General features: G+C 44.0%; 1 protein-coding gene across 1 annotated transcript; it reads right to left on the reverse strand.

Annotated features, from left to right (window-relative positions):
• Positions 1-234: 234 nt before the first annotated feature.
• On the reverse strand, positions 235-27,592 carry LOC131934895 (cation-dependent mannose-6-phosphate receptor). Its single transcript, XM_059291135.1, has 6 exons — positions 27,203-27,592; positions 21,455-21,636; positions 19,605-19,714; positions 11,753-11,895; positions 9,951-10,077; positions 235-1,350 (listed from the first exon to the last, which is right to left on the reverse strand). Exons 1-6 carry the CDS (start codon positions 27,433-27,435, stop codon positions 1,237-1,239), a joined length of 909 nt encoding a protein of 302 aa, XP_059147118.1. The 5' UTR covers positions 27,436-27,592; the 3' UTR covers positions 235-1,236.

Genomic DNA, 27,592 nt, shown 5'->3' on the forward strand with positions numbered 1-27,592 from the left:
CAAATCTCTTAAAAATATACATGAAATTATAAATTATATTGTTTTAGACCTGATAGAATAAAAGTTTACAGCAAATATTTCACTCACCACACACATGTTCCAGACACACACACACCACACACATGTTCCAGACACACACACACCACACACATGTTCCAGACACACACACACACCAGCCACCCACACACATGATCCAGACACACACACCAGCCACCCACACACATGATCCAGACACACACACCAGCCACCCACACACATGATCCAGACACACACACACCAGTCACACACATGTTCCAGACACACACACCAGCCACCCACACATGGAGCATCCACACAAAAAAAAAAGAAAAGATAACATAAAAATCCAGTCATAAAATTTCTTTGCAGTAATACGAAACACTGTACACTGGTAGTAACACAAAGTACTGTACACTGTAGTAACAAAGTACTGTACACTGTAGTAAAATAAAGTACAGTACCCTGCAGTAACACAAAGTAGTGTACACTGCCGTAACACAAAGTACTGTACACTGCGGTAACATAAAGTACTGTACACTGCCGTAACACAAAGTACTGTACACTGCAGTAACACAAAGTACTGTACACTGTAGTAACATAAAGTACTGTACACTGCAGTAACACAAAGTACTGTACACTGCAGTAACACAAAGTACTGTACACTGGCAGTAACACAAAGTACTGTACACTGCGGTAACACAAAGTACTGTACACTGCCGTAACACAAAGTACTGTACACTGCGGTAACACAAAGTACTGTACACTGCCGTAACACAAAGTACTGTACACTGCCGTAACACAAAGTACTGTACACTGCAGTAACACAAAGAACTGTACACTGCCGTAACACAAAGTACTGTACACTGCAGTAACACAAAGTACTGTACACTGCAGTAACACAAAGTAGTGTACACTGTAGAAAAATAAAACCCTTTTACCTCAGTGTCTGTGTTGAGACAATAAAAAAAATAGATCAAAGCCATGTACATAAGGAATGCATTAGACCACAAACCAACTCCTAGACAATCAGCTGTAGGCTAACCAATTGCTTGAGAGATTAGGTGTGGTCATCAGTGAGTTCAACATGGTTAGAGTAGAACGATACACTTTGTTTCAATCTTAAGAGTTATGAAAAAAACCATAAAATTTATATTTGAATGGAAAAAATGACTGACTCATTCATCTATCAAACAAGTCCCCCATCTAGCAGTGCTCAGGCTACATTGGCAGAAGATTTTCATCTCTCATCTCCGGGACGTCCAGCTGGTCATCACCTAGACCACCAATAGTGTGTCTCCGTTCTTTAGTCCTGCACACAAAATCACAGCCATCCTGTGAGAGAGAATATCAATAGATTTTAATACCATTACACCATGGCCAGTTACAACATGGCCACATACCATTACACCATGGCCAGATAACATTACACCATGGCCAGATACCATTACACCATGGCCACATACCATTACACCATGGCCAGATACCATTACACCATGGCCAGATACCATTACACCATGGCCAGATAACATTACACCATGGCCAGATACCATTACACCATGGCCAGATACCATTACACCATGGCCAGATACCATTACACCATGGCCACATACCATTACACCATGGCCAGATACCATTACACCATGGCCACATACCATTACACCATGGCCAGATAACATTACAACATGGCCAGATAACATTACACCATGGCCAGATACCATTACACCATGGCCAGATACCATTACACCATGGCCACATACCATTACAACATGGCCACATACCATTACACCATGGCCAGATACCATTACACCATGGCCAGATAACATTACACCATGGCCAGATACCATTACACCATGGCCAGTTACAACATGGCCAGATACCATTACACCATGGCCACATACCATTACACCATGGCCAGATACCATTACACCATAGACAGATACCATTACAACATGGCCAGTAACCATTACACCATGGCCAGATACCATTACACCATGGCCAGATACCATTACACCATGGCCAGATACCCTTATATCATGGATGGCCAGATAACATTACACCATGGCCAGATACCATTACACCATGGCCAGATACCATTACAACATGGCCAGATACCATTACACCATGGCCAGATACCATTACACCATGGCCAGATAACATTACACCATGGCCAGATACCATTACACCATGGCCAGATACCATTACACAATGGCCAGATACCATTATATCATGGATGGCCAGATAACATTACACCATGGCCAGATACCATTACACCATGGCCACATACCATTACAACATGGCCACATACCATTACAACATGGCCAGATACCATTACAACATGGCCAGTTACACCATGGCCAGATAACATTACACCATGGCCACATACCATTACACCATGGCCAGATACCATTACACCATGGCCACATACCATTACACCATGGCCAGATACCATTACACCATGGCCAGATAACATTACAACATGGCCAGATACCATTACACCATGGCCAGATAACATTACACCATGGCCAGATACCATTACACCATGGCCAGATACCATTACACCATGGCCACATACCACTACAACATGGCCACATACCATTACACCATGGCCAGATACCATTACACCATGGCCAGTTACACCATGGCCAGATAACATTACACCATGGCCAGATAACATTACACCATGGCCAGATAACATTACACCATGGCCAGATACCCTTATATCATGGATGGCCAGATAACATTACACCATGGCCAGATACCATTACACCATGGCCAGATACCATTACAACATGGCCAGATAACATTACACCATGGCCAGATACCATTACAACATGGCCACATACCATTACACCATGGCCAGATACCATTACACCATGGCCAGTTACACCATGGCCAGATACCATTACACCATGGCCAGATACCATTACACCATGGCCACATACCATTACACCATGGCCAGATACCATTACACCATAGACAGATACCATTACAACATGGCCAGTAACCATTACACCATGGCCAGATACCATTACACCATGGCCAGATACCATTACACCATGACCAGATACCATTACACCATGGCCAGATACCCTTATATCATGGATGGCCAGATAACATTACACCATGGCCAGATACCATTACACCATGGCCAGATACCATTACAACATGGCCAGATACCATTACACCATGGCCAGATACCATTACACCATGGCCAGATAACATTACACCATGGCCAGATACCATTACACCATGGCCAGATACCATTACACAATGGCCAGATACCATTATATCATGGATGGCCAGATAACATTACACCATGGCCAGATACCATTACACCATGGCCGGATACCATTACAACATGGCCAGATAACATTACACCATGGCCAGATACCATTACACCATGGCCAGAGACCATTACACCATGGCCACATAACATTACACCATGGCCAGATAACATTACACCATGGCCAGATACCATTACACCATGGCCAGATACCATTACACCATGACCAGATACCATTACACCATGGCCACATACCATTACACCATGGCCAGATACCATTACACCATGGCCAGATACCATTACACCATGGCCAGATACCATTACACCATGACCAGATACCATTACACCATGGCCAGATACCCTTATATCATGGATGGCCAGATAACATTACACCATGGCCAGATACCATTACACCATGGCCAGATAACATTACATTATGGCCAGATACCATTACACCATGGCCAGATACCATTACACCATGGCCAGATACCATTACACCATGGCCAGATACCATTACACCATGGCCAGATACCATTACACCATGGCCAGATAACATTACACCATGGCCACATACCATTACACCATGGCCAGATACCATTACACCATGGCCAGATAACATTACACCATGGCCAGATAACATTACACCATGGCCAGATAACATTACACCATGGCCACATACCATTACACCATGGCCAGATAACATTACACCATGGCCAGATACCATTACACCATGGCCAGATAACATTACAACATGGCCACATACCATTACACCATGGCCAGATACCATTACACCATGGCCAGATACCATTACACCATGGCCAGATACCATTACACCATGGCCAGTTACACCATGGCCAGATACCATTACAACATGGCCAGATAACATTACACCATGGCCAGATACCATTACACCATGGCCACATATCATTACACCATGGCCAGATAACATTACAACATGGCCAGATACCATTACAACATGGCCACATACCATTACACCATGGCCACATACCATTACACCATGGCCAGATAACATTACAACATGGCCAGATAACATTACAACATGGCCAGATAACATTACACCATGGCCAGATACCATTACACCATGGCCAGATAACATTACAACATGGCCAGATACCATTACACCATGGCCAGATACCATTACACCATGGCCAGATAACATTACACCATGGCCAGATACCATTACACCATGGCCAGATACCATTACACCATGGCCAGATAACATTACACCATGGCCAGATACCATTACACCATGGCCAGTTACACCATGGCCAGATACCATTACAACATGGCCAGATACCATTACACCATGGCCACATACCATTACACCATGGCCAGATACCATTACACCATGGCCACATACCATTACACCATGGCCAGATACCATTACACCATGGCCAGATAACATTACAACATGGCCAGATACCATTACACCATGGCCAGATACCATTACACCATGGCCACATACCATTACAACATGGCCACATACCATTACACCATGGCCAGATACCATTACACCATGGCCAGATAACATTACACCATGGCCAGATAACATTACACCATGGCCAGATACCATTACACCATGGCCACATACCATTACACCATGGCCAGATACCATTACACCATAGACAGATACCATTACAACATGGCCAGTAACCATTACACCATGGCCACATACCATTACACCATGGCCAGATAACATTACACCATGGCCAGATACCATTACACCATGGCCAGATACCATTACACCATGACCAGATACCATTACACCATGGCCAGATACCCTTATATCATGGATGGCCAGATAACATTACACCATGGCCAGATACCATTACACCATGGCCAGATAACATTACACCATGGCCAGATACCATTATATCATGGATGGCCAGATAACATTACACCATGGCCAGATACCATTACACCATGGCCAGATACCATTACAACATGGCCAGATAACATTACACCATGGCCAGATACCATTGCACCATGGCCAGATACCATTACACCATGGCCAGATACCATTACACCATGGCCAGATACCATTACACCATGGCCAGATACCATTACAACATGGCCAGATACCATTACAACATGGCCACATACCATTACACCATGGCCAGATACCATTACACCATGGCCACATACCATTACACCATGGCCACATACCATTACACCATGGCCAGATAACATTACACCATGGCCAGATAACATTACACCATGGCCACATACCATTACACCATGGCCAGATACCATTACACCATGGCCAGATAACATTACAACATGGCCAGATACCATTACAACATGGCCAGATACCATTACACCATGGCCACATACCATTACACCATGGCCAGATAACATTACACCATGGCCCCATACCATTACACCATGACCAGATACCATTACACCATGGCCAGATAACATTACACCATGGCCAGATACCATTACACCATGGCCAGATACCATTACACCATGGCCAGATACCATTACACCATGGCCACATACCATTACACCATGGCCAGATACCATTACACCATGGCCAGATACCATTACATCATGGCCAGATAACATTACACCATGGCCAGATACCATTACACCATGGCCAGATACCATTACACCATGGCCAGATACCATTACACCATGACCAGATACCATTACACCATGGCCAGATACCCTTATATCATGGATGGCCAGATAACATTACACCATGGCCAGATACCATTACACCATGGCCAGATAACATTACACCATGGCCACATACCATTACACCATGGCCAGATACCATTACACAATGGCCAGATACCATTACACCATGGCCAGATAACATTACACCATGGCCACATACCATTACACCATGGCCAGATACCATTACACCATGGCCAGATAACATTACACCATGGCCAGATAACATTACACCATGGCCACATACCATTACACCATGGCCAGATAACATTACACCATGGCCAGATACCATTACACCATGGCCAGATAACATTACAACATGGCCACATACCATTACACCATGGCCAGATACCATTACACCATGGCCAGATAACATTACACCATGGCCAGATACCATTACACTATGGCCAGTTACACCATGGCCAGATACCATTACAACATGGCCAGATACCATTACAACATGGCCAGATACCATTACACCATGGCCAGATAACATTACAACATGGCCAGATACCATTACACCATGGCCAGATACCATTACACCATGGCCACATACCATTACACCATGGCCAGATAACATTACAACATGGCCAGATACCATTACAACATGACCACATACCATTACACCATGGCCACATACCATTACACCATGGCCAGATAACATTACAATATGGCCAGATAACATTACAACATGGCCAGATAACATTACACCATGGCCAGATACCATTACACCATGGCCAGATAACATTACACCATGGCCAGATACCATTACACCATGGCCAGATAACATTACACCATGGCCAGATACCATTACACCATGGCCAGTTACAACATGGCCAGATACCATTACAACATGGCCAGATAACATTACACCATGGCCAGATACCATTACAACATGGCCAGATACCATTACACCATGGCCAGATACCATTACACCATGGCCAGATAACATTACACCATGGCCAGATACCATTACACCATGGCCACATACCATTACACCATGGCCAGATACCATTACACCATGGCCAGATAACATTACACCATGGCCAGATACCATTACACCATGGCCAGTTACACCATGGCCAGATACCATTACAACATGGCCAGATACCATTACACCATGGCCACATACCATTACACCATGGCCACATACCATTACACCATGGCCACATACCATTACAACATGGCCAGATACCATTACACCATGGCCAGTTACAACATGGCCAGATAACATTACACCATGGCCAGATACCATTACACCATGGCCAGATACCATTACACCATGGCCAGATACCATTACACCATGGCCAGATACCATTACACCATGGCCAGATACCATTACACCATGGCCAGATACCATTACACCATGGCCACATACCATTACACCATGGCCAGATAACATTACAACATGGCCAGATACCATTACATTATGGCCAGTTACACCATGGCCAGATAACATTGCAACATGGTCAGATACCATTACACCATGGCCACATACCATTACACCATGGCCAGATACCATTACACCATGGCCAGATACCATTACACCATGGCCAGATAACATTACACCATGGCCAGATACCATTACACCATGGCCACATACCATTACACCATGACCAGATACGATTACACCATGGCCAGAAACCATTACACCATGGCCAGATACCATTACACCATGGCCAGATACCATTACACCATGGCCAGATACCATTACACTATGGCCAGTTACACCATGGCCAGATACCATTACAACATGGCCAGATACCATTACACCATGGCCACATACCATTACACCATGGCCACATACCATTACCCCATGGCCAGATACCATTACAACATGGCCACATACCATTACACCATGGCCAGTTACAACATGGCCAGATACCATTACACCATGGCCAGTTACAACATGGCCAGATAACATTACACCATGGCCAGATACCATTACACCATGGCCAGATACCATTACACCATGGCCAGATACCATTACACCATGGCCAGATACCATTACACCATGGCCAGATACCATTACACCATGGCCAGATACCATTACACCATGGCCAGATACCATTACACCATGGCCAGATACCATTACACCATGGCCAGATAACATTACAACATGGCCAGATACCATTACACCATGGCCAGATACCATTACACCATGGCCAGATACCATTACACCATGGCCAGATACCATTACACTATGGCCAGTTACACCATGGCCAGATAACATTACACCATGGCCAGATAACATTACACCATGGCCAGATACCATTACACCATGGCCAGATACCATTACACCATGGCCAGATACCATTACACCATGGCCAGATACCATTACACCATGGCCAGATAACATAACAACATGGCCAGATAACATTACAACATGGCCAGATACCATTACATTATGGCCAGATACCATTACACCATGGCCACATACCATTACACCATGGCCAGATAACATTACACCATGGCCAGATAACATTACACCATGGCCAGATACCATTACACCATGGCCAGATACCATTACACAATGGCCAGATACCATTATATCATGGATGGCCAGATAACATTACACCATGGCCAGATACCATTACACTATGGCCAGATAACATTACAACATGGCCAGATACCATTACATTATGGCCAGATACCATTACACCATGACCAGATACCATTACACCATGGCCAGATAACATTACACCATGACCAGATACCATTACACCATGGCCAGATACCATTACACCATGGCCAGATACCATTACACCATGGCCACATAACATTACACCATGGCCAGATACCATTACACCATGGCCAGATACCATTACACCATGGCCAGATAACATTACAACATGGCCAGATACCATTACACCATGGCCAGATACCCTTACACCATGGCCAGATACCATTACACCATGGCCAGATACCATTACACCATGGCCAGATACCATTACACCATGGCCACATAACATTACACCATGGCCAGATACCATTACACCATGGCCAGATAACATTACAACATGGCCAGATACCATTACACCATGGCCAGATACCATTACACCATGGCCAGATACCATTACACCATGGCCAGATACCATTACACCATGGCCACATAACATTACACCATGGCCAGATACCATTACACCATGGCCAGATACCATTACACCATGGCCAGATAACATTACACCATGGCCAGATAACATTACACCATGGCCAGATACCATTACACCATGGCCAGATAACATTACACAATGGCCAGATACCATTACACCATGGCCAGATACCATTACACCATGGCCAGATACCATTACACCATGGCCAGATACCATTACACAATGGCCAGATACCATTACACCATGGCCAGATACCATTACACCATGGCCAGATACCATTACACCATGGCCAGATACCATTACACCATGGCCACATACCATTAAAACATGGCCAGATACCATTACACCATGGCCAGATACCATTACACTATGGCCAGATAACCCTTAATATTTCTAAAAACATTTTTAGAAAAGAAAAACTTTGACAGTTGGAACTTTTTAGTTCAATGGAAAATAGCTAAATTAGATCCAAAATTTATAGTTAATTTAGATCCAAAATTTATAGCTTCATTAGATCCAAAATTTATAGCTAAATTAGATCCAAAATTTATAGCTTAATTAAATCCAAAATTTATAGCTTAATTAGATCCAAAATTTATAGCTAAATTAGATCCAAAATTTATAGCTTAATTAGATTCAAAATTTATAGCTTAATTAGATCCAAAATTTATAGCTTAATTAGATCCAAAATTTATAGCTAAATTAGATCCAAAATTTATAGCTTAATTAGATTCAAAATTTATAGCTTAATTAGATCCAAAATTTATAGCTAATTGTCAAATTTGGAAATATCGGGAGAACCCTCTCCCACTTTACTAAAGGTCAAAATTTCTTACTGCTTGGAGATTGCCAAAGTCTTTCCAAAACTGGTAATTAGGAATCTGCTCTATTCCTTTAGATTTTAACACCAGACGCTGATAGGCAAAGCCAACAATCAGATAAACAGCAAGCACACTGAAGAAACTGAACAAAAAATGGTCAAGAGTTAAACATCTTATTAGTAACAGACTGTCAAACATAGTTAAACATCTTAACAGACTGTCAAACATTCTTAACTTACACAATATCAAACACACCGTAAACAGCCTTAACTTTAACAAACAAACAGTAAACAGCCTTAACTTTAACAAACACACAGTAAACAGCCTTAACTTACACAATAACAAACACAGTAAACAGCCTTAACTTACACAATAACAAACACACAGTAAACAGCCTTATCTTACACAATAACAAACAAACAGTAAACAGCCTTAACTTACACAATAACAAACAAACAGTAAACAGCCTTAACTTACACAATAACAAACACAGTAAACAGCCTTAACTTACACAATAACAAACACAGTAAACAGCCTTAACTTACACAATAACAAACACACAGTAAACAGCCTTAACTTACACAATAACAAACACACAGTAAACAGCCTTAACTTACACAATAACAAACACAGTAAACAGCCTTAACTTACACAATAACAAACAAACAGTAAACAGCCTTAACTTACACAATAACAAACAAACAGTAAACAGCCTTAACTTTAACAAACAAACAGTAAACAGCCTTAACTTTAACAAACACACAGTAAACAGCCTTAACTTACACAATAACAAACACAGTAAACAGCCTTAACTTTAACAAACACACAGTAAACAGCCTTAACTTTAACAAACACACAGTAAACAGCCTTAACTTACACAATAACAAACACACAGTAAACAGCCTTAACTTACACAATAACAAACACAGTAAACAGCCTTAACTTACACAATATCAAACACACCGTAAACAGCCTTAACTTTCACAAACACACAGTAAACAGCCTTAACTTACACAATATCAAACACACCGTAAACAGCCTTAACTTTCACAAACACACAGTAAACAGCCTTAACTTACACAATAACAAACACAGTAAACAGCCTTAACTTTAACAAACACACAGTAAACAGCCTTAACTTTAACAAACACACAGTAAACAGCCTTAACTTACACAATGACAAACACACAGTAAACAGCCTTAACTTTAACAAACACACAGTAAACAGCCTTAACTTTAACAAACACACAGTAAACAGCCTTAACTTACACAATGACAAACACACAGTAAACAGCCTTAACTTTAACAAACACACAGTAAACAGCCTTAACTTTAACAAACACACAGTAAACAGCCTTAACTTACACAATAACAAACAAACAGTAATCAGCCTTAACTTACACAATAACAAACACACAGTAAACAGCCTTAACTTACACAATAACAAACACACAGTAAACAGCCTTAACTTTAACAAACACACAGTAAACAGCCTTAACTTTAACAAACACACAGTAAACAGCCTTATCTTACACAATAACAAACACACAGTAAACAGCCCTAACTTACACAATAACAAACACAGTTAAACAGCCTTAACTTACACAATAACAAACACACCGTAAACAGCCTTAACTTACACAATAACAAACACAGTAAACAGCCTTAACTTACACAATAACAAACACACAGTAAACAGCCCTAACTTACACAATAACAAACACAGTAAAACAGCCTTAACTTACACAATAACAAACACACCGTAAACAGCCTTAACTTACACAATAACAAACAAACAGTAAACAGCCTTAACTTACACAATGACAAGTATTGAGCCAACACTTAGGCCAGAGCTAGATGAGTACTTGGGACAAACAGCCTGATGTTTCATCTCAAACAGATAGTAGCAGCTGTCTGTTTTGGCTTTCTCTTCTTCTATAAATGTCATCTTAGCCGTGTTCTGGGGGTGAAAACTACAGTTTATATTCTCTTCACATGAGGGTTAGGTGTGGGTGGAGGAAAGTGTGGGTGGAGGCAAGTGTTGATACAGTGTGGGTGGAGGCAAGTGTTGATACAGTGTGGGTGGAGGCAAGTGTTGATACAGTGTGGGTGGAGGCAAGTGTTGATACAGTGTGGGTGGAGGCAAGTGTTGATACAGTGTGGGTGGAGGCAAGTGTTGATACAGTGTGGGTGGAGGCAAGTGTGGGTGGAGAAAAGTGTGGGTGGAGGCAAGTGTTGATACAGTGTGGGTGGGGGCAAGTGTGGGTGGAGAAAAGTGTGGGTGGAGGCAAGTGTTGATACAGTGTGGGTGGGGGCAAGTGTTGATACAGTGTGGGTGGAGGCAAGTGTTGATACAGTGTGGGTGGAGGAAAGTGTGGGTGGAGGCAAGTGTGGGTGGGGGCAAGTGTTGATACAGTGTGGGTGGAGGCAAGTGTGGGTGGAGGCAAGTGTGGGTGGGGGCAAGTGTGGGTGGAGGCAAGTGTTGATACAATGTGGGTGGAGGCAAGTGTTGATACAGTGTGGGTGGAGGCAAGTGTGGGTGGGGGCAAGTGTGGGTGGGGGCAAGTGTGGGTGGAGGCAAGTGTTGATACAATGTGGGTGGAGGCAAGTGTTGATACAGTGTGGGTGGAGGCAAGTGTTGATAGTGTGGGTGGAGGCAAGTGTTGATACAGTGTGGGTGGAGGCAAGTGTTGATACAGTGTGGGTGGAGGCACGTGTTGATACAGTGTGGGTGGAGGCAAGTGTGGGTGGGGGCAAGTGTGGGTGGAGGCAAGTGTTGATACAGTGTGGGTGGAGGCAAGTGTTGATACAGTGTGGGTGGAGGCAAGTGTGGGTGGAGGCAAGTGTTGATACAGTGTGGGTGGAGGCAAGTGTTGATACAATGTGGGTGGAGGCAAGTGTTGATACAGTGTGGGTGGAGGCAAGTGTTGATACAGTGTGGGTGGAGGCACGTGTTGATACAGTGTGGGTGGAGGCAAGTGTGGGTGGGGGCAAGTGTGGGTGGAGGCAAGTGTTGATACAGTGTGGGTGGAGGCAAGTGTGGGTGGGGGCAAGTGTGGGTGGGGGCAAGTGTTGATACAGTGTGGGTGGAGGCAAGTGCGGGTGGAGGCAAGTGTTGATACATTGTGGGTGGAGGCAAGTGTGGGTGGGGGCAATGTGGGTGGAGGCAAGTGTTGATACAGTGTGGGTGGAGGCACGTGTTGATACAGTGTGGGTGGAGGCAAGTGTGGGTGGGGGCAAGTGTGGGTGGAGGCAAGTGTTGATACAGTGTGGGTGGAGGCAAGTGTTGATACAGTGTGGGTGGAGGCAAGTGTTGATACAGTGTGGGTGGAGGCAAGTGTTGATACAGTGTGGGTGGAGGCAAGTGTGGGTGGAGGCAAGTGTTGATACAGTGTGGGTGGAGGCAAGTGTGGGTGGAGGCAAGTGTTGATACAGTGTGGGTGGAGGCAAGTGTGGGTGGAGGCAAGTGTGGGTGGAGGCAAGTGTTGATACAGTGTGGGTGGAGGCAAGTGTGGGTGGAGGCAAGTGTGGGTGGAGGCAAGTGTGGGTGGGGGCAAGTGTGGGTGGGGGCAAGTGTGGGTGGGGGCAAGTGTTGATACAGTGTGGGTGGAGGCAAGTGCGGGTGGAGGCAAGTGTTGATACATTGTGGGTGGAGGCAAGTGTGGGTGGAGGCAAGTGTGGGTGGGGGCAAGTGTGGGTGGGGGCAAGTGTGGGTGGGGGCAAGTGTTGATACAGTGTGGGTGGAGGCAAGTGTGGGTGGAGGCAAGTGTGGGTGGAGGCAAGTGTTGATACAGTGTGGGTGGAGGCAAGTGTGGGTGGAGGCAAGTGTGGGTGGAGGCAAGTGTTGATACAGTGTGGGTGGAGGCAAGTGTGGGTGGAGGCAAGTGTGGGTGGAGGCAAGTGTTGATACAGTGTGGGTGGAGGCAAGTGTTGATACAGTGTGGGTGGGGGCAAGTGTTGATACAGTGTGGGTGGGGGCAAGTGTGGGTGGGGGCAAGTGTTGATACAGTGTGGGTGGGGGCAAGTGTGGGTGGGGGCAAGTGTTGATACAGTGTGGGTGGAGGCAAGTGTTGATACAGTGTGGGTGGAGGCAAGTGTTGATACAGTGTGGGTGGAGGCAAGTGTGGGTGGAGGCAAGTGTGGGTGGAGGCAAGTGTTGATACAGTGTGGGTGGAGGCAAGTGTTGATACAGTGTGGGTGGAGGCAAGTGTGGGTGGAGGCAAGTGTTGATACAGTGTGGGTGGAGGCAAGTGTGGGTGGAGGCAAGTGTTGATACAGTGTGGGTGGAGGCAAGTGTGGGTGGGGGCAAGTGTTGATACAGTGTGGGTGGAGGCAAGTGTTGATACAGTGTGGGTGGAGGCAAGTGTGGGTGGAGGCAAGTGTGGGTGGGGGCAAGTGTGGGTGGAGGCAAGTGTTGATACAGTGTGGGTGGAGGCAAGTGTTGATACAGTGTGGGTGGAGGCAAGTGTTGATACAGTGTGGGTGGAGGCAAGTGTTGATACAGTGTGGGTGGAGGCAAGTGTTGATACAGTGTGGGTGGAGGCAAGTGTTGATACAGTGTGGGTGGAGGCAAGTGTGGGTGGGGGCAAGTGTTGATACAGTGTGGGTGGAGGCAAGTGTTGATACAGTGTGGGTGGAGGCAAGTGTTGATACAGTGTGGGTGGAGGCAAGTGTTGATACAGTGTGGGTGGAGGCAAGTGTTGATACAGTGTGGGTGGAGGCAAGTGTTGATACAGTGTGGGTGGAGGCAAGTGTTGATACAGTGTGGGTGGAGGCAAGTGTGGGTGGAGGCAAGTGTTGATACAGTGTGGGTGGAGGCAAGTGTTGATACAGTGTGGGTGGAGGCAAGTGTTGATACAGTGTGGGTGGAGGCAAGTGTTGATACAGTGTGGGTGGAGGCAAGTGTGGGTGGAGGCAAGTGTTGATACAGTGTGGGTGGAGGCAAGTGTTGATACAGTGTGGGTGGGGGCAAGTGTTGATACAGTGTGGGTGGGGGCAAGTGTTGATACAGTGTGGGTGGAGGCAAGTGTTGATACAGTGTGGGTGGAGGCAAGTGTTGATACAGTGTGGGTGGAGGCAAGTGTTGATACAGTGTGGGTGGAGGCAAGTGTGGGTGGAGGCAAGTGTTGATACAGTGTGGGTGGAGGCAAGTGTTGATACAGTGTGGGTGGAGGCAAGTGTGGGTGGAGGCAAGTGTTGATACAGTGTGGGTGGAGGCAAGTGTTGATACAGTGTGGGTGGAGGCAAGTGTTGATACAGTGTGGGTGGAGGCAAGTGTTGATACAGTGTGGGTGGAGGCAAGTGTGGGTGGAGGCAAGTGTTGATACAGTGTGGGTGGAGGCAAGTGTTGATACAGTGTGGGTGGGGGCAAGTGTTGATACAGTGTGGGTGGAGGCAAGTGTTGATACAGTGTGGGTGGAGGCAAGTGTGGGTGGAGGCAAGTGTTGATACAGTGTGGGTGGAGGCAAGTGTTGATACAGTGTGGGTGGAGGCAAGTGTTGATACAGTGTGGGTGGAGGCAAGTGTTGATACAGTGTGGGTGGAGGCAAGTGTTGATACAGTGTGGGTGGAGGCAAGTGTTGATACAGTGTGGGTGGAGGCAAGTGTTGATACAGTGTGGGTGGAGGCAAGTGTTGATACAGTGTGGGTGGAGGCAAGTGTTGATACAGTGTGGGTGGAGGCAAGTGTTGATACAGTGTGGGTGGGGGCAAGTGTGGGTGGGGGCAAGTGTTGATACAGTGTGGGTGGAGGCAAGTGTTGATACAGTGTGGGTGGAGGCAAGTGTGGGTGGAGGCAAGTGTTGATACAGTGTGGGTGGAGGCAAGTGTGGGTGGGGGCAAGTGTTGATACAGTGTGGGTGGAGGCAAGTGTTGATACAGTGTGGGTGGAGGCAAGTGTGGGTGGAGGCAATCATTGATACAGTGTGGGTGGAGGCAAGTGTTGATACAGTGTGGGTGGAGGCAAGTGTGGGTGGAGGCAAGTGTGGGTGGGGGCAAGTGTTGATACAGTGTGGGTGGAGGCAAGTGTTGATACAGTGTGGGTGGAGGCAAGTGTGGGTGGAGGCAAGTGTGGGTGGGGGCAAGTGTTGATACAGTGTGGGTGGAGGCAATCATTGATACAGTGTGGGTGGAGGCAAGTGTTGATACAGTGTGGGTGGAGGCAAGTGTGGGTGGAGGCAAGTGTGGGTGGAGGCAAGTGTTGATACAGTGTGGGTGGAGGCAAGTGTGGGTGGAGGCAAGTGTGGGTGGGGGCAAGTGTTGATACAGTGTGGGTGGAGGCAATCATTGATACAGTGTGGGTGGAGGCAAGTGTTGATACAGTGTGGGTGGAGGCAAGTGTGGGTGGAGGCAAGTGTGGGTGGAGGCAAGTGTTGATACAGTGTGGGTGGAGGCAAGTGTTGATACAGTGTGGGTGGAGGCAAGTGTGGGTGGAGGCAAGTGTGGGTGGGGGCAAGTGTTGATACAGTGTGGGTGGAGGCAATCATTGATACAGTGTGGGTGGAGGCAAGTGTGGGTGGGGGCAAGTGTTGATACAGTGTGGGTGGAGGCAAGTATGGGTGGAGGCAAGTGTGGGTGGGGGCAAGTGTTGATACAGTGTGGGTGGAGGCAAGTGTGGGTGGAGGCAAGTGTGGGTGGAGGCAAGTGTGGGTGGGGGCAAGTGTTGATACAGTGTGGGTGGAGGCAAGTGTGGGTGGGGGCAAGTGTTGATACAGTGTGGGTGGAGGCAAGTGTTGATACAGTGTGGGTGGGGGCAAGTGTGGGTGGAGGCAAGTGTTGATACAGTGTGGGTGGGGGCAAGTGTTGATACAGTGTGGGTGGAGGCAAGTGTTGATACAGTGTGGGTGGAGGCAAGTGTGGGTGGAGGCAAGTGTGGGTGGAGGCAAGTGTGGGTGGGGGCAAGTGTGGGTGGAGGCAAGTGTGGGTGGGGGCAAGTGTGGGTGGAGGCAAGTGTGGGTGGGGGCAAGTGTGGGTGGAGGCAAGTGTTGATACAGTGTGGGTGGAGGCAAGTGTGGGTGGAGGCAAGTGTTGATACAGTGTAGGTGGAGGCAAGTGTGGGTGGAGGCAAGTGTGGGTGGAGGCAAGTGTGGGTGGAGGCAAGTGTTGATACAGTGTGGGTGGAGGCAAGTGTTGATACAGTGTGGGTGGAGGCAAGTGTTGATACAGTGTGGGTGGAGGCAAGTGTGGGTGGAGGCAAGTGTGGGTGGAGGCAAGTGTTGATACAGTGTGGGTGGAGGCAAGTGTTGATACAGTGTGGGTGGAGGCAAGTGTTGATACAGTGTGGGTGGAGGCAAGTGTTGATACAGTGTGGGTGGAGGCAAGTGTCGATACAGTGTGGGTGGGGGCAAGTGTTGATACAGTGTGGGTGGAGGCAAGTGTTGATACAGTGTGGGTGGAGGCAAGTGTTGATACAGTGTGGGTGGAGGCAAGTGTTGATACAGAGTGGGTGGAGGCAAGTGTTGATACAGTGTGGGTGGAGGCAAGTGTCGATACAGTGTGGGTGGAGGCAAGTGTGGGTGGAGGCAAGTGTTGATACAGTGTGGGTGGAGGCAAGTGTTGATACAGAGTGGGTGGAGGCAAGTGTTGATACAGTGTGGGTGGAGGCAAGTGTGGGTGGAGGCAAGTGTGGGTGGAGGCAAGTGTTGATACAGTGTGGGTGGAGGCAAGTGTTGATACAGAGTGGGTGGAGGCAAGTGTTGATACAGTGTGGGTGGAGGCAAGTGTGGGTGGAGGCAAGTGTGGGTGGAGGCAAGTGTTGATACAGTGTGGGTGGAGGCAAGTGTGGGTGGAGGCAAGTGTTGATACAGTGTGGGTGGAGGCAAGTGTTGATACAGTGTGGGTGGAGGCAAGTGTCGATACAGTGTGGGTGGAGGCAAGTGTTGATACAGTGTGGGTGGAGGCAAGTGTTGATACAGTGTGGGTGGAGGCAAGTGTGGGTGGGGGCAAGTGTTGATACAGTGTGGGTGGAGGCAAGTGTTGATACAGTGTGGGTGGAGGCAAGTGTGGGTGGAGGCAAGTGTTGATACAGTGTGGGTGGAGGCAAGTGTTGATACAGTGTGGGTGGAGGCAAGTGTTGATACAGTGTGGGTGGAGGCAAGTGTGGGTGGAGGCAAGTGTGGGTGGGGGCAAGTGTGGGTGGAGGCAAGTGTTGATACAGTGTGGGTGGAGGCAAGTGTTGATACAGAGTGGGTGGAGGCAAGTGTTGATACAGTGTGGGTGGAGGCAAGTGTTGCTACAATGTGGGTGGAGGCAAGTGTGGGTGGAGGCAAGTGTTGATACAGTGTGGGTGGGGGCAAGTGTTGATACAGTGTGGGTGGAGGCAAGTGTTGATACAGTGTGGGTGGAGGCAAGTGTGGGTGGAGGCAAGTGTTGATAGTGTGGGTGGAGGCAAGTGTTGATACAGTGTGGGTGGAGGCAAGTGTGGGTGGAGGCAAGTGTGGGTGGAGGCAAGTGTTGATACAGTGTGGGTGGAGGCAAGTGTGGGTGGAGGCAAGTGTTGATACAGTGTGGGTGGAGGCAAGTGTGGGTGGAGGCAAGTGTTGATACAGTGTGGGTGGAGGCAAGTGTGGGTGGAGGCAAGTGTTGATACAGTGTGGGTGGAGGCAAGTGTTGATACAGTGTGGGTGGAGGCAAGTGTTGATACAGTGTGGGTGGAGGCAAGTGTTGATACAGTGTGGGTGGAGGCAAGTGTGGGTGGAGGCAAGTGTGGGTGGAGGCAAGTGTGGGTGGAGGCAAGTGTGGGTGGAGGCAAGTGTTGATACAGTGTGGGTGGAGGCAAGTGTGGGTGGAGGCAAGTGTTGATACAGTGTGGGTGGAGGCAAGTGTGGGTGGAGGCAAGTGTTGATACAGTGTGGGTGGAGGCAAGTGTTGATACAGTGTGGGTGGAGGCAAGTGTGGGTGGAGGCAAGTGTGGGTGGAGGCAAGTGTGGGTGGAGGCAAGTGTGGGTGGGGGCAAGTGTTGATACAGTGTGGGTGGAGGCAAGTGTTGATACAGTGTGGGTGGAGGCAAGTGTTGATACAGTGTGGGTGGAGGCAAGTGTGGGTGGGGGCAAGTGTTGATACAGTGTGGGTGGAGGCAAGTGTTGATACAGTGTGGGTGGGGGCAAGTGTTGATACAGTGTGGGTGGAGGCAAGTGTTGATACAGTGTGGGTGGAGGCAAGTGTGGGTGGAGGCAAGTGTGGGTGGAGGCAAGTGTGGGTGGAGGCAAGTGTGGGTGGGGGCAAGTGTTGATACAGTGTGGGTGGAGGCAAGTGTTGATACAGTGTGGGTGGAGGCAAGTGTTGATACAGTGTGGGTGGAGGCAAGTGTGGGTGGGGGCAAGTGTTGATACAGTGTGGGTGGAGGCAAGTGTTGATACAGTGTGGGTGGGGGCAAGTGTTGATACAGTGTGGGTGGAGGCAAGTGTTGATACAGTGTGGGTGGAGGCAAGTGTGGGTGGAGGCAAGTGTGGGTGGAGGCAAGTGTGGGTGGAGGCAAGTGTTGATACAGTGTGGGTGGAGGCAAGTGTTGATACAGATATTACAAGTGTTTTGTGTTGCCTATCTGAACACACAACGTATGTGTTGCCTATCTGAACACACAACTTATGTGTTGCCTATCTGAACACACAACTTATTTGTTACTTGTATGAACACAGAATGAATGTGTTGAAATACTATTATACTGACTTACATCATCAACATTTTCATCACAACTTATCATAATGGCTGTGTGTTTCTTTTCATTCCCACAATGACTTCCATATACATCTCCACCTTTATACTCAAGAAACAGCCAGTCAGCTAAAATATAAACAAAAAACTGTAATATAAAGGAAAAAACCCTCAAGAAACAGCCAGTCAGCTAAAATATAAACAAAAAACTGTAATATAAAGGAAAAAACCCGCAAGAAACAGCCAGTCAGCTGATCCAGTTATACATTATTTAACCTATTTTTAAAAAATTAATTAATGGGGGGGGGGGAGAGAGAATGCATTGATTGAACTAGAAAAAAAACAGTAAACAGGGTGGGGGGAAAGGGGGATGAGTTTTCAGATGATGACTGGCAGTGGTTTAAACAATATCTGCTAACAAAAATATTTTTAGAAAACAAAATTTAAAAGATAAATTGTGGGAAATAGAAAACAAATAGAGAAATAGAGGTGGGGGGGGGGGGGGGGACTTGTGATATCAGATGAGGAGAGGTGGGAGGCTGTTTGTGTTAATGGGAACTCAGGTAGGAGGCTGTTTGTGTTAATGGGAACTCAGGTAGGAGGCTGTTTGTGTTAATGGGAACTCAGGTAGGAGGCTGTTTGTGTTAATGGGAACTCAGGTAGGAGGCTGTTTGTGTTAATGGGAACTCAGGTAGGAGGCTGTTTGTGTTAATGGGAACTCAGGTAGGAGGCTGTTTGTGTTAATGGGAACTCAGGTAGGAGGCTGTTTGTGTTCATGGGAACTCAGGTAGGAGGCTGTTTGTGTTAATGGGAACTCAGGTAGGAGGCTGTTTGTGTTAATGGGAACTCAGGTAGGAGGCTGTTTGTGTTAATGGGAACTCAGGTAGGAGGCTGTTTGTGTTAATGGGAACTCAGGTAGGAGGCTGTTTGTGTTAATGGGAACTCAGGTAGGAGGCTGTTTGTGTTCATGGGAACTCAGGTAGGAGGCTGTTTGTGTTAATGGGAACTCAGGTAGGAGGCTGTTTGTGTTAATGGGAACTCAGGTAGGAGGCTGTTTGTGTTAATGGGAACTCAGGTAGGAGGCTGTTTGTGTTAATGGGAACTCAGGTAGGAGGCTGTTTGTGTTAATGGGAACTCAGGTAGGAGGCTGTTTGTGTTAATGGGAACTCAGGTAGGAGGCTGTTTGTGTTAATGGGAACTCAGGTAGGAGGCTGTTTTAGATAAAAAAATAAGTGAGCAAGAATCAGCCCAAATTATAGCAATTGAATAAATAATAAATCAGGTGGTTGGCTGAGCCGGAGTAATTTATCATATGAGAAAATGTTCATCTTACTGCCTAGCTGAGCCTAATTTATCATGAGAAAATGTTCATCTTACTGCCTAGCTGAGCCTAATTTATCAGGAGAAAATGTTCATCTTACTGCCTAGCTGAGCCTAATTTATCATGAGAAAATGTTCATCTTACTGCCTAGCTGAGCCTAATTTATCAGGAGAAAATGTTCATCTTACTGCCTAGCTGAGCCTAATTTATCATGAGAAAATGTTCATCTTACTGCCTAGCTGAGCCTAATTTATCAGGAGAAAATGTTCATCTTACTGCCTAGCTGAGCCTAATTTATCAGAGGAGAAAATGTTCATCTTACTGCCTAGCTGAGCCTAATTTATCATGAGAAAATGTTCATCTTACTGCCTAGCTGAGCCTAATTTATCAGAGGAGAAAATGTTCATCTTACTGCCTAGCTGAGCCTAATTTATCATGAGAAAATGTTCATCTTACTGCCAAGCTGAGCCTAATTTATCAGAGGACAAAATGTTCATCTTACTGCCAAGCTGAGCCTAATTTATCAGAGGAGAAAATGTTCATCTTACTGCCTAGCATGATATGTGTGTCATTAAGGTTCCCCAGATGGAACCAGGTGTTGATATCTCCATTGACTTTTCCACTGGCATCTAGTTTCTGCTGCACCACTGCCACTATCGTGCCTTCAATGACAGGCTGGCAGATGCCAACGATGAACTGATACTCTCGCTCGTTATTTTGAGATGTGTACCTGCACAAACAATTTTAGATCAGAAAACTTAGTTGTTGAGAATGTTTAAAAAAAAGTAATCTCTACCCCAATCAATCAGGAGTGTATTTAATGTGTTGATTTATCTAGAAACTTGTGAAGCTGATCTACACACAAATGCCTAGCATTTTTATCTTATATACCACTAGCCCATATTCAAACATACCACTAGCCCATATCCAAACATACCACTAGCCCATATCCAAACATACCACTAGCCCATATTCAAACATACCACAAGCCCATATTCAAACATACCACCAGCCCATATTCAAACATACCACCAGCCCATATTCAAACATACCACTAGCCCATATTCAAACATACCACTAGCCCATATTCAAACATACCACTAGCCCATATCCAAACATACCACTAGCCCATATTCAAACATACCACTAGCCCATATTCAAACATACCACTAGCCCATATTCAAACATACCACTAGCCCATATTCAAACATACCACTAGCCCATATCCAAACATACCACTAGCCCATATCCAAACATACCACTAGCCCATATTCAAACATACCACTAGCCCATATTCAAACATACCACTAGCACATATTCAAACATACCACAAGCCCATATTCAAACATACCACTAGCCCATATTCAAACATACCACTAGCCCATATTCAAACATACCACTAGCCCATATTCAAACATACCACAACCTCATATCCAAAGATACCAGCCTTAAAGATGAATATCTTTTCTAAAATTTAAGGTTTAAAAATAAAAGCACTTTAATCACTGTCAACAAATTAGAACAACAAGTGATCTACTATAAGTCTACCAAAATTTTAAGAAGGACATGAGTAAATTTCTGGTGCAAGCAACTGGACTCATTCTACTTGGCTAAACACTGTCAGTGTTTTAGTTTTAGCTGCAAATTGCTCAGTGCCATTTTTTTTATTTAAACTCTATTGAAATGTTGGGATTGCTCTATTACTGTAATGTGTGAGCTTCTCAATTCATAATTAAATGTTGTATACAGTCAGAAACTAAATTAGTTGTTTTAAAACATGCCCTTACAAGCTATATTATTCTAAACTACTCTAGAATAAGCACACATCAAGACAATGCACACAATTTGACTAATAATCTTAAAAAGCTGTTCCATTATATTCATTATTTTCATTTATTTGTCCTCGTAATTGTTATTAAAAAACTGATGTTTACCAAACGTATGAAAATCACTCAATTATGAGTGAAATTATTGATAGGGTGTATTCATGTTCTGCCATGTGCGGCGTTTATAATCATACTAGTCCAAAAAATGTCCTTTTTTTTCTACATGTAGAAAAAGGGGCTATTTTTGTTCTTTTTTATTCCAGAATTGCTGTGCTTATGCATCATGCGACATAATGGTAACATCAGCCACCAGCCTAAACACAGAGACACAATCAAACACTAGTGAGGTAATGGTGACACAAGCCTAAACACAATCAAACACTAGTGGAGTTAACAAAATATGTATCAAGAAATGGATGACCTTTCATTTGTTGCCAGAAAATCTACAGCTTGCTGGTTTTTAATTTAGAAGGGCATGGACAACCTTTTGGAATAATAAGCTTATGGCTCTACATTTTGACATTCAGGACTTCAGGTGAGCTCACAACCCACTGGCTCTCAAGCCTGCTGGGTTATAGGCCACAGTTATAACAACTCCAGTCCAGTGCCCATTTCTCAAGCCTGCTGGGTTATAGGCCACAGTTATAACAACTCCAGTCCAGTGCCCATTTCTCAAGCCTGCTGGGTTATAGGCCACAGTTATAACAACTCTAGTCCAGTGCCTATTTCTCAAGCCTGCTGGGTTATAGGCCACAGTTATAACAACTCTAGTCCAGTGCCTATTTCTCAAGCCTGCTGGGTTATAGGCCACAGTTATAACAACTCTAGTCCAGTGCCCATTTCTCAAGCCTGCTGGGTTATAGGCCACAGTTATAACAACTCTAGTCCAGTGCCCATTTCTCAAGCCTGCTGGGTTATAGGCCACAGTTATAACAACTCTAGTCCAGTGCCCATTTCTCAAGCCTGCTGCGTTATAGGCCATAGTTATAACAACTCCAGTCGTGAACCTTGTTTATGACCCCCTTCCATTGAAATTTTCCAGATACCTTCGTCTTGGAATTGCTAGCCTAATTATCGATCTTTCACCTGGCTATTGGGTTATACTTTGCCTCTAAAACCTGCCCAAATGACAACGATATACACTTTTTTTTTTAATTTTGTGTTGATCACTGGAATTAGTGAGCATTGGAAATATATATGCTTATTTATGCGAGTAACTACACAAGCTGTCTGTCTCACAGGCTGCCTGTGACAGTGTTTGGGAAGCATTTCACGCTAACATGTCATCAATTTTAATGCAATTACAGTTTTCAAAAGAAAAATTAAATAGACCTTGATATAAATTTTAATAAAATATTTTGAGCTCAGCCTAGACAAGGCTTTCAGAATATTATGGGGGTCCCAAGCCAGGAGAGGAAGGAGGGTTGGATTCATTTTACAACGCTATCTTTTATAAATTGCCCAAATTAAACATTACTAAAACACACTGATTAATCAAAATTGAATATAATATGAGTATCTTTAAAAAGTTTAAATCTATAGGCCTACATTTTTTAACATTAAAACAATTATTTTTGGTTCATTTAGTAGGCCTTAATTAAAAATATAGTAAATAGGTTACATAACCAAGTTAAGGGTATCCTTTTTATTACATTTTATTGCTGCATACCACCACTTCCCCCACTTTACGAGCCTCCAAGGTCGTTTTTTGGCACGGAAAAAAAATCCCAAGTAGGATCTGGAGCATAATTAATTTTTTTTATTTTAGCCCCAAATGAGCTAGAACTATAAAATTTAACGTCTAGTTGAATAGAGAAATCTCTAGTTTTCCCTGACATAAAATTGTTTAAATGAAAAAATAATCTATCAAGTATAGCTAGTAAAGAACCTATTGATATAACCTTAGTTTAGCGTAGGTAATTATCCGATAATGTTTGTTGAGTTTTGTAAACATATTCGACATTGAAATATAAATATAAACCATTGTAGTAAATTAATGTTTTAATTTTTTAAGTTTAATCAACAAAAGGAAACAGGAATAAATATAGTAGATTTAAATTAGAAGATCTAAAAATTTTAAAAATATATAAATAATAAAGTCAAATGTAGTAATTTGTTTAATGTTTTTGGCTTGTAGCGGATTTGCGACCATTGATTAATTAGATCTAGATCTAACTAGCTGCTAGGCCAAGTAAAAATAATTTACGAAATTAGGGCCTACAAAAATAGTAAAAATGTCCCGAACCACTGAACCAGGGTTCCTACACTATTTTTAAAATGAAACCAAACATTTGTAACCACACCATTATTTTGTGCTTATAGCTGAGAAACTTTTGCCTGCTAATAAAAATTACTGGTATCCACCCCACCCCCCCCCCCCCCCCCTCCACACACACACAAGACACGATGAAGGGGTCACTCTGAGGTCACATACACAGCACCAGCTATGTACTTGGGATCACACAGCACCAGCTATGTACTTGGGGTCACGGTAAGTTCACACAAGTTTAGATATCAGTGACAGTAGTTACAAGGAGGGGCGGGGTAGTCAAGCCCTAATCAACAGCTTTTGTAAAGATATCAAAAACAGTTTAACGGAAACTGAATTGAAAATACAGGTAGATAAATTATATGTTCAATACCACTTACAACTTCATTCAAAATATTTTGATATGACTGCCTGCCTGCAACCGCAGACAAACTTAAGGAACAATAGCAGGTAAAAAAAGAGGCCAAGACTGGTATGGCTGATCATTCTATCATAAAATAATCAATTTTAAATACTTTTAGTACATATACACTGACGGTCACGCAACAACAAAAAAAAAAAAAACAGGTCTAACACTTTTCCCTTCCCCTCTTCCCCAAAGACGTAGTAAAGTAAGTGAGCAATCAGGTTTCTTCTTCGATCCAACGAAAAACGTCATATAACAGTGTAGAACTGTCCAGAGTTTTTAAAGTCTGAAATTCAATTTTCTAAATTCAAGACTTTTTCCAGACTGCGTACGAACCCTGTTAAACAATGTTTAGTAGCACAAATATTTTGCAGAAACACTTAAAAATAACTAGCAATACAAAATGATTAAAATCAATCTATCCTAATTTTGGTAATCGATCGCTTTGCGTACGTAAAATTATCATAATAAAAAAGACTATAATAAATGAAGACTAGCGATGTTTCAAACAGATGCAACCATGCTCATTTACTATAGCAGCCATCTTGTTTAAGTTTTTTTTTGTAAAGTTATAGCGCAAGATTCAGGGGAAGCCACTATTTTACAAACGGCTGCTGTTTATATAACAAATCTTGCTCGCAAACACTGCTGTTTAAAGTTAATTTCTGGCCTATAATAATATTGATATATTTAGCCATTGATTTTGGTTTATTATTCAGTTATCTATAATGTTTGACACAAATATATCACAATATAGGCCTACTTCTATTAAAGACTTGACAATGAGGTAACTTTTTCGTACATTACTAGCCGCTGCCAATTTTACATACCTAAAGCGATAGATTACCCTAATTTTAAACGTTCTGTATAAAAAAAATGGTTTACAGTACTTCCCGTGGATTCCAGAAGTGTGTGACAGACTTTGCCATTGTTTTTTACTACTACTGCTAGGCCTATACCATTCCGAAATAATAACAGATGCTAAACTAAGGTTTTACTGACCTTCTGAGATATCTAACCTGATTTAATTTATAGTTTAGTAAGTGAGGCTGTAGCCTAGAGGAAGACAGTAAGTCGTAAGAGTAGTCAGACAAAGGGTTCAGTATACTGTAGAATAGTAGAGATCTCTAGATTATTCTATAGGCCCCCTAGGCCCTATCTATATATAAAATTATAGGCCTATATTCTTATTCGGTAATCTAACGTTTTGGGTACGTAAAATCGCCCGCGGCTATTTATGTACGAAAACGTTACCTCATTGTCAAGGCTTTAATAGAAGTATATTGTCATACTTTTGTGTCAAATATTATAGATAAATGAATAATAAACCTAAATCAATGGCTAAATATATCGATATAGGCCAGAAATTAACTTTAAACAGCAGTGTCTGAGAGCAAGATTTGCTATATAAACAGCAGCCATTTGTAAAATAGAGTGGCTTCCCCCTGAATCTGGCGCTAAAAGCTTATGAAAATAAAACTTAGACAAGATGGCTGCTATAGTAAATGAGCATGGTTGCATCTGTTGGAAACATCGCTAGTCTTCATTTATTACGGAAAAGTTTTAATTCAATTGTTTAAAAACAGGTACATAAATGAATCAAGGAAACATTTTTGAATTTTTAAAAACATAAATCCTCCTCAAAATGTGAAATAATTATTAAAATTTAAGGAGTCACCTGTTTTTCACATTACAAATCGCGGGCGATTTTACGTACCCAAAACGATAGATTACCTCTTATTCATTATTCTATCTAATGATCTAATTACTTTTTCTGGACCACCAGAATACATACGTTTTCCCAACCAATGGAGTTATCCTTTCGATTTCTTCCTTCAACATGTTTTGATCGGTGTAACTTGTAAATTTACATGCCAGACTATTACTATTAACATCGACTGCAAAAGTTTTTTGATTGCAGCACATTACAAAAACAAACAAAAATAAATTGACTGATGAGACTAAACCGAAGAATGAATGCAAATGAAAGCTCTTATGGCTGGAACTCGTAAGCGCGTTTTGTTTCATCGTTTAATGGTTTCTGTCAATAATTTAGAATATTAATAACAAGCAATGATGTCTAGAGATCTAGATCTAGATCTTTGTCGAACTATCAACTTCTTGGTAGCGACAACAAGTCACATATTTTTACAACGGAAATAGATGTAAACTCTAGATCTATATT

This window comes from Physella acuta, unplaced genomic scaffold, assembly GCF_028476545.2.
Source record: "Physella acuta isolate Inbredline_101_S28 unplaced genomic scaffold, ASM2847654v3 ptg000119l, whole genome shotgun sequence".
Classification (NCBI taxonomy): Eukaryota; Metazoa; Mollusca; class Gastropoda; family Physidae; genus Physella; species Physella acuta.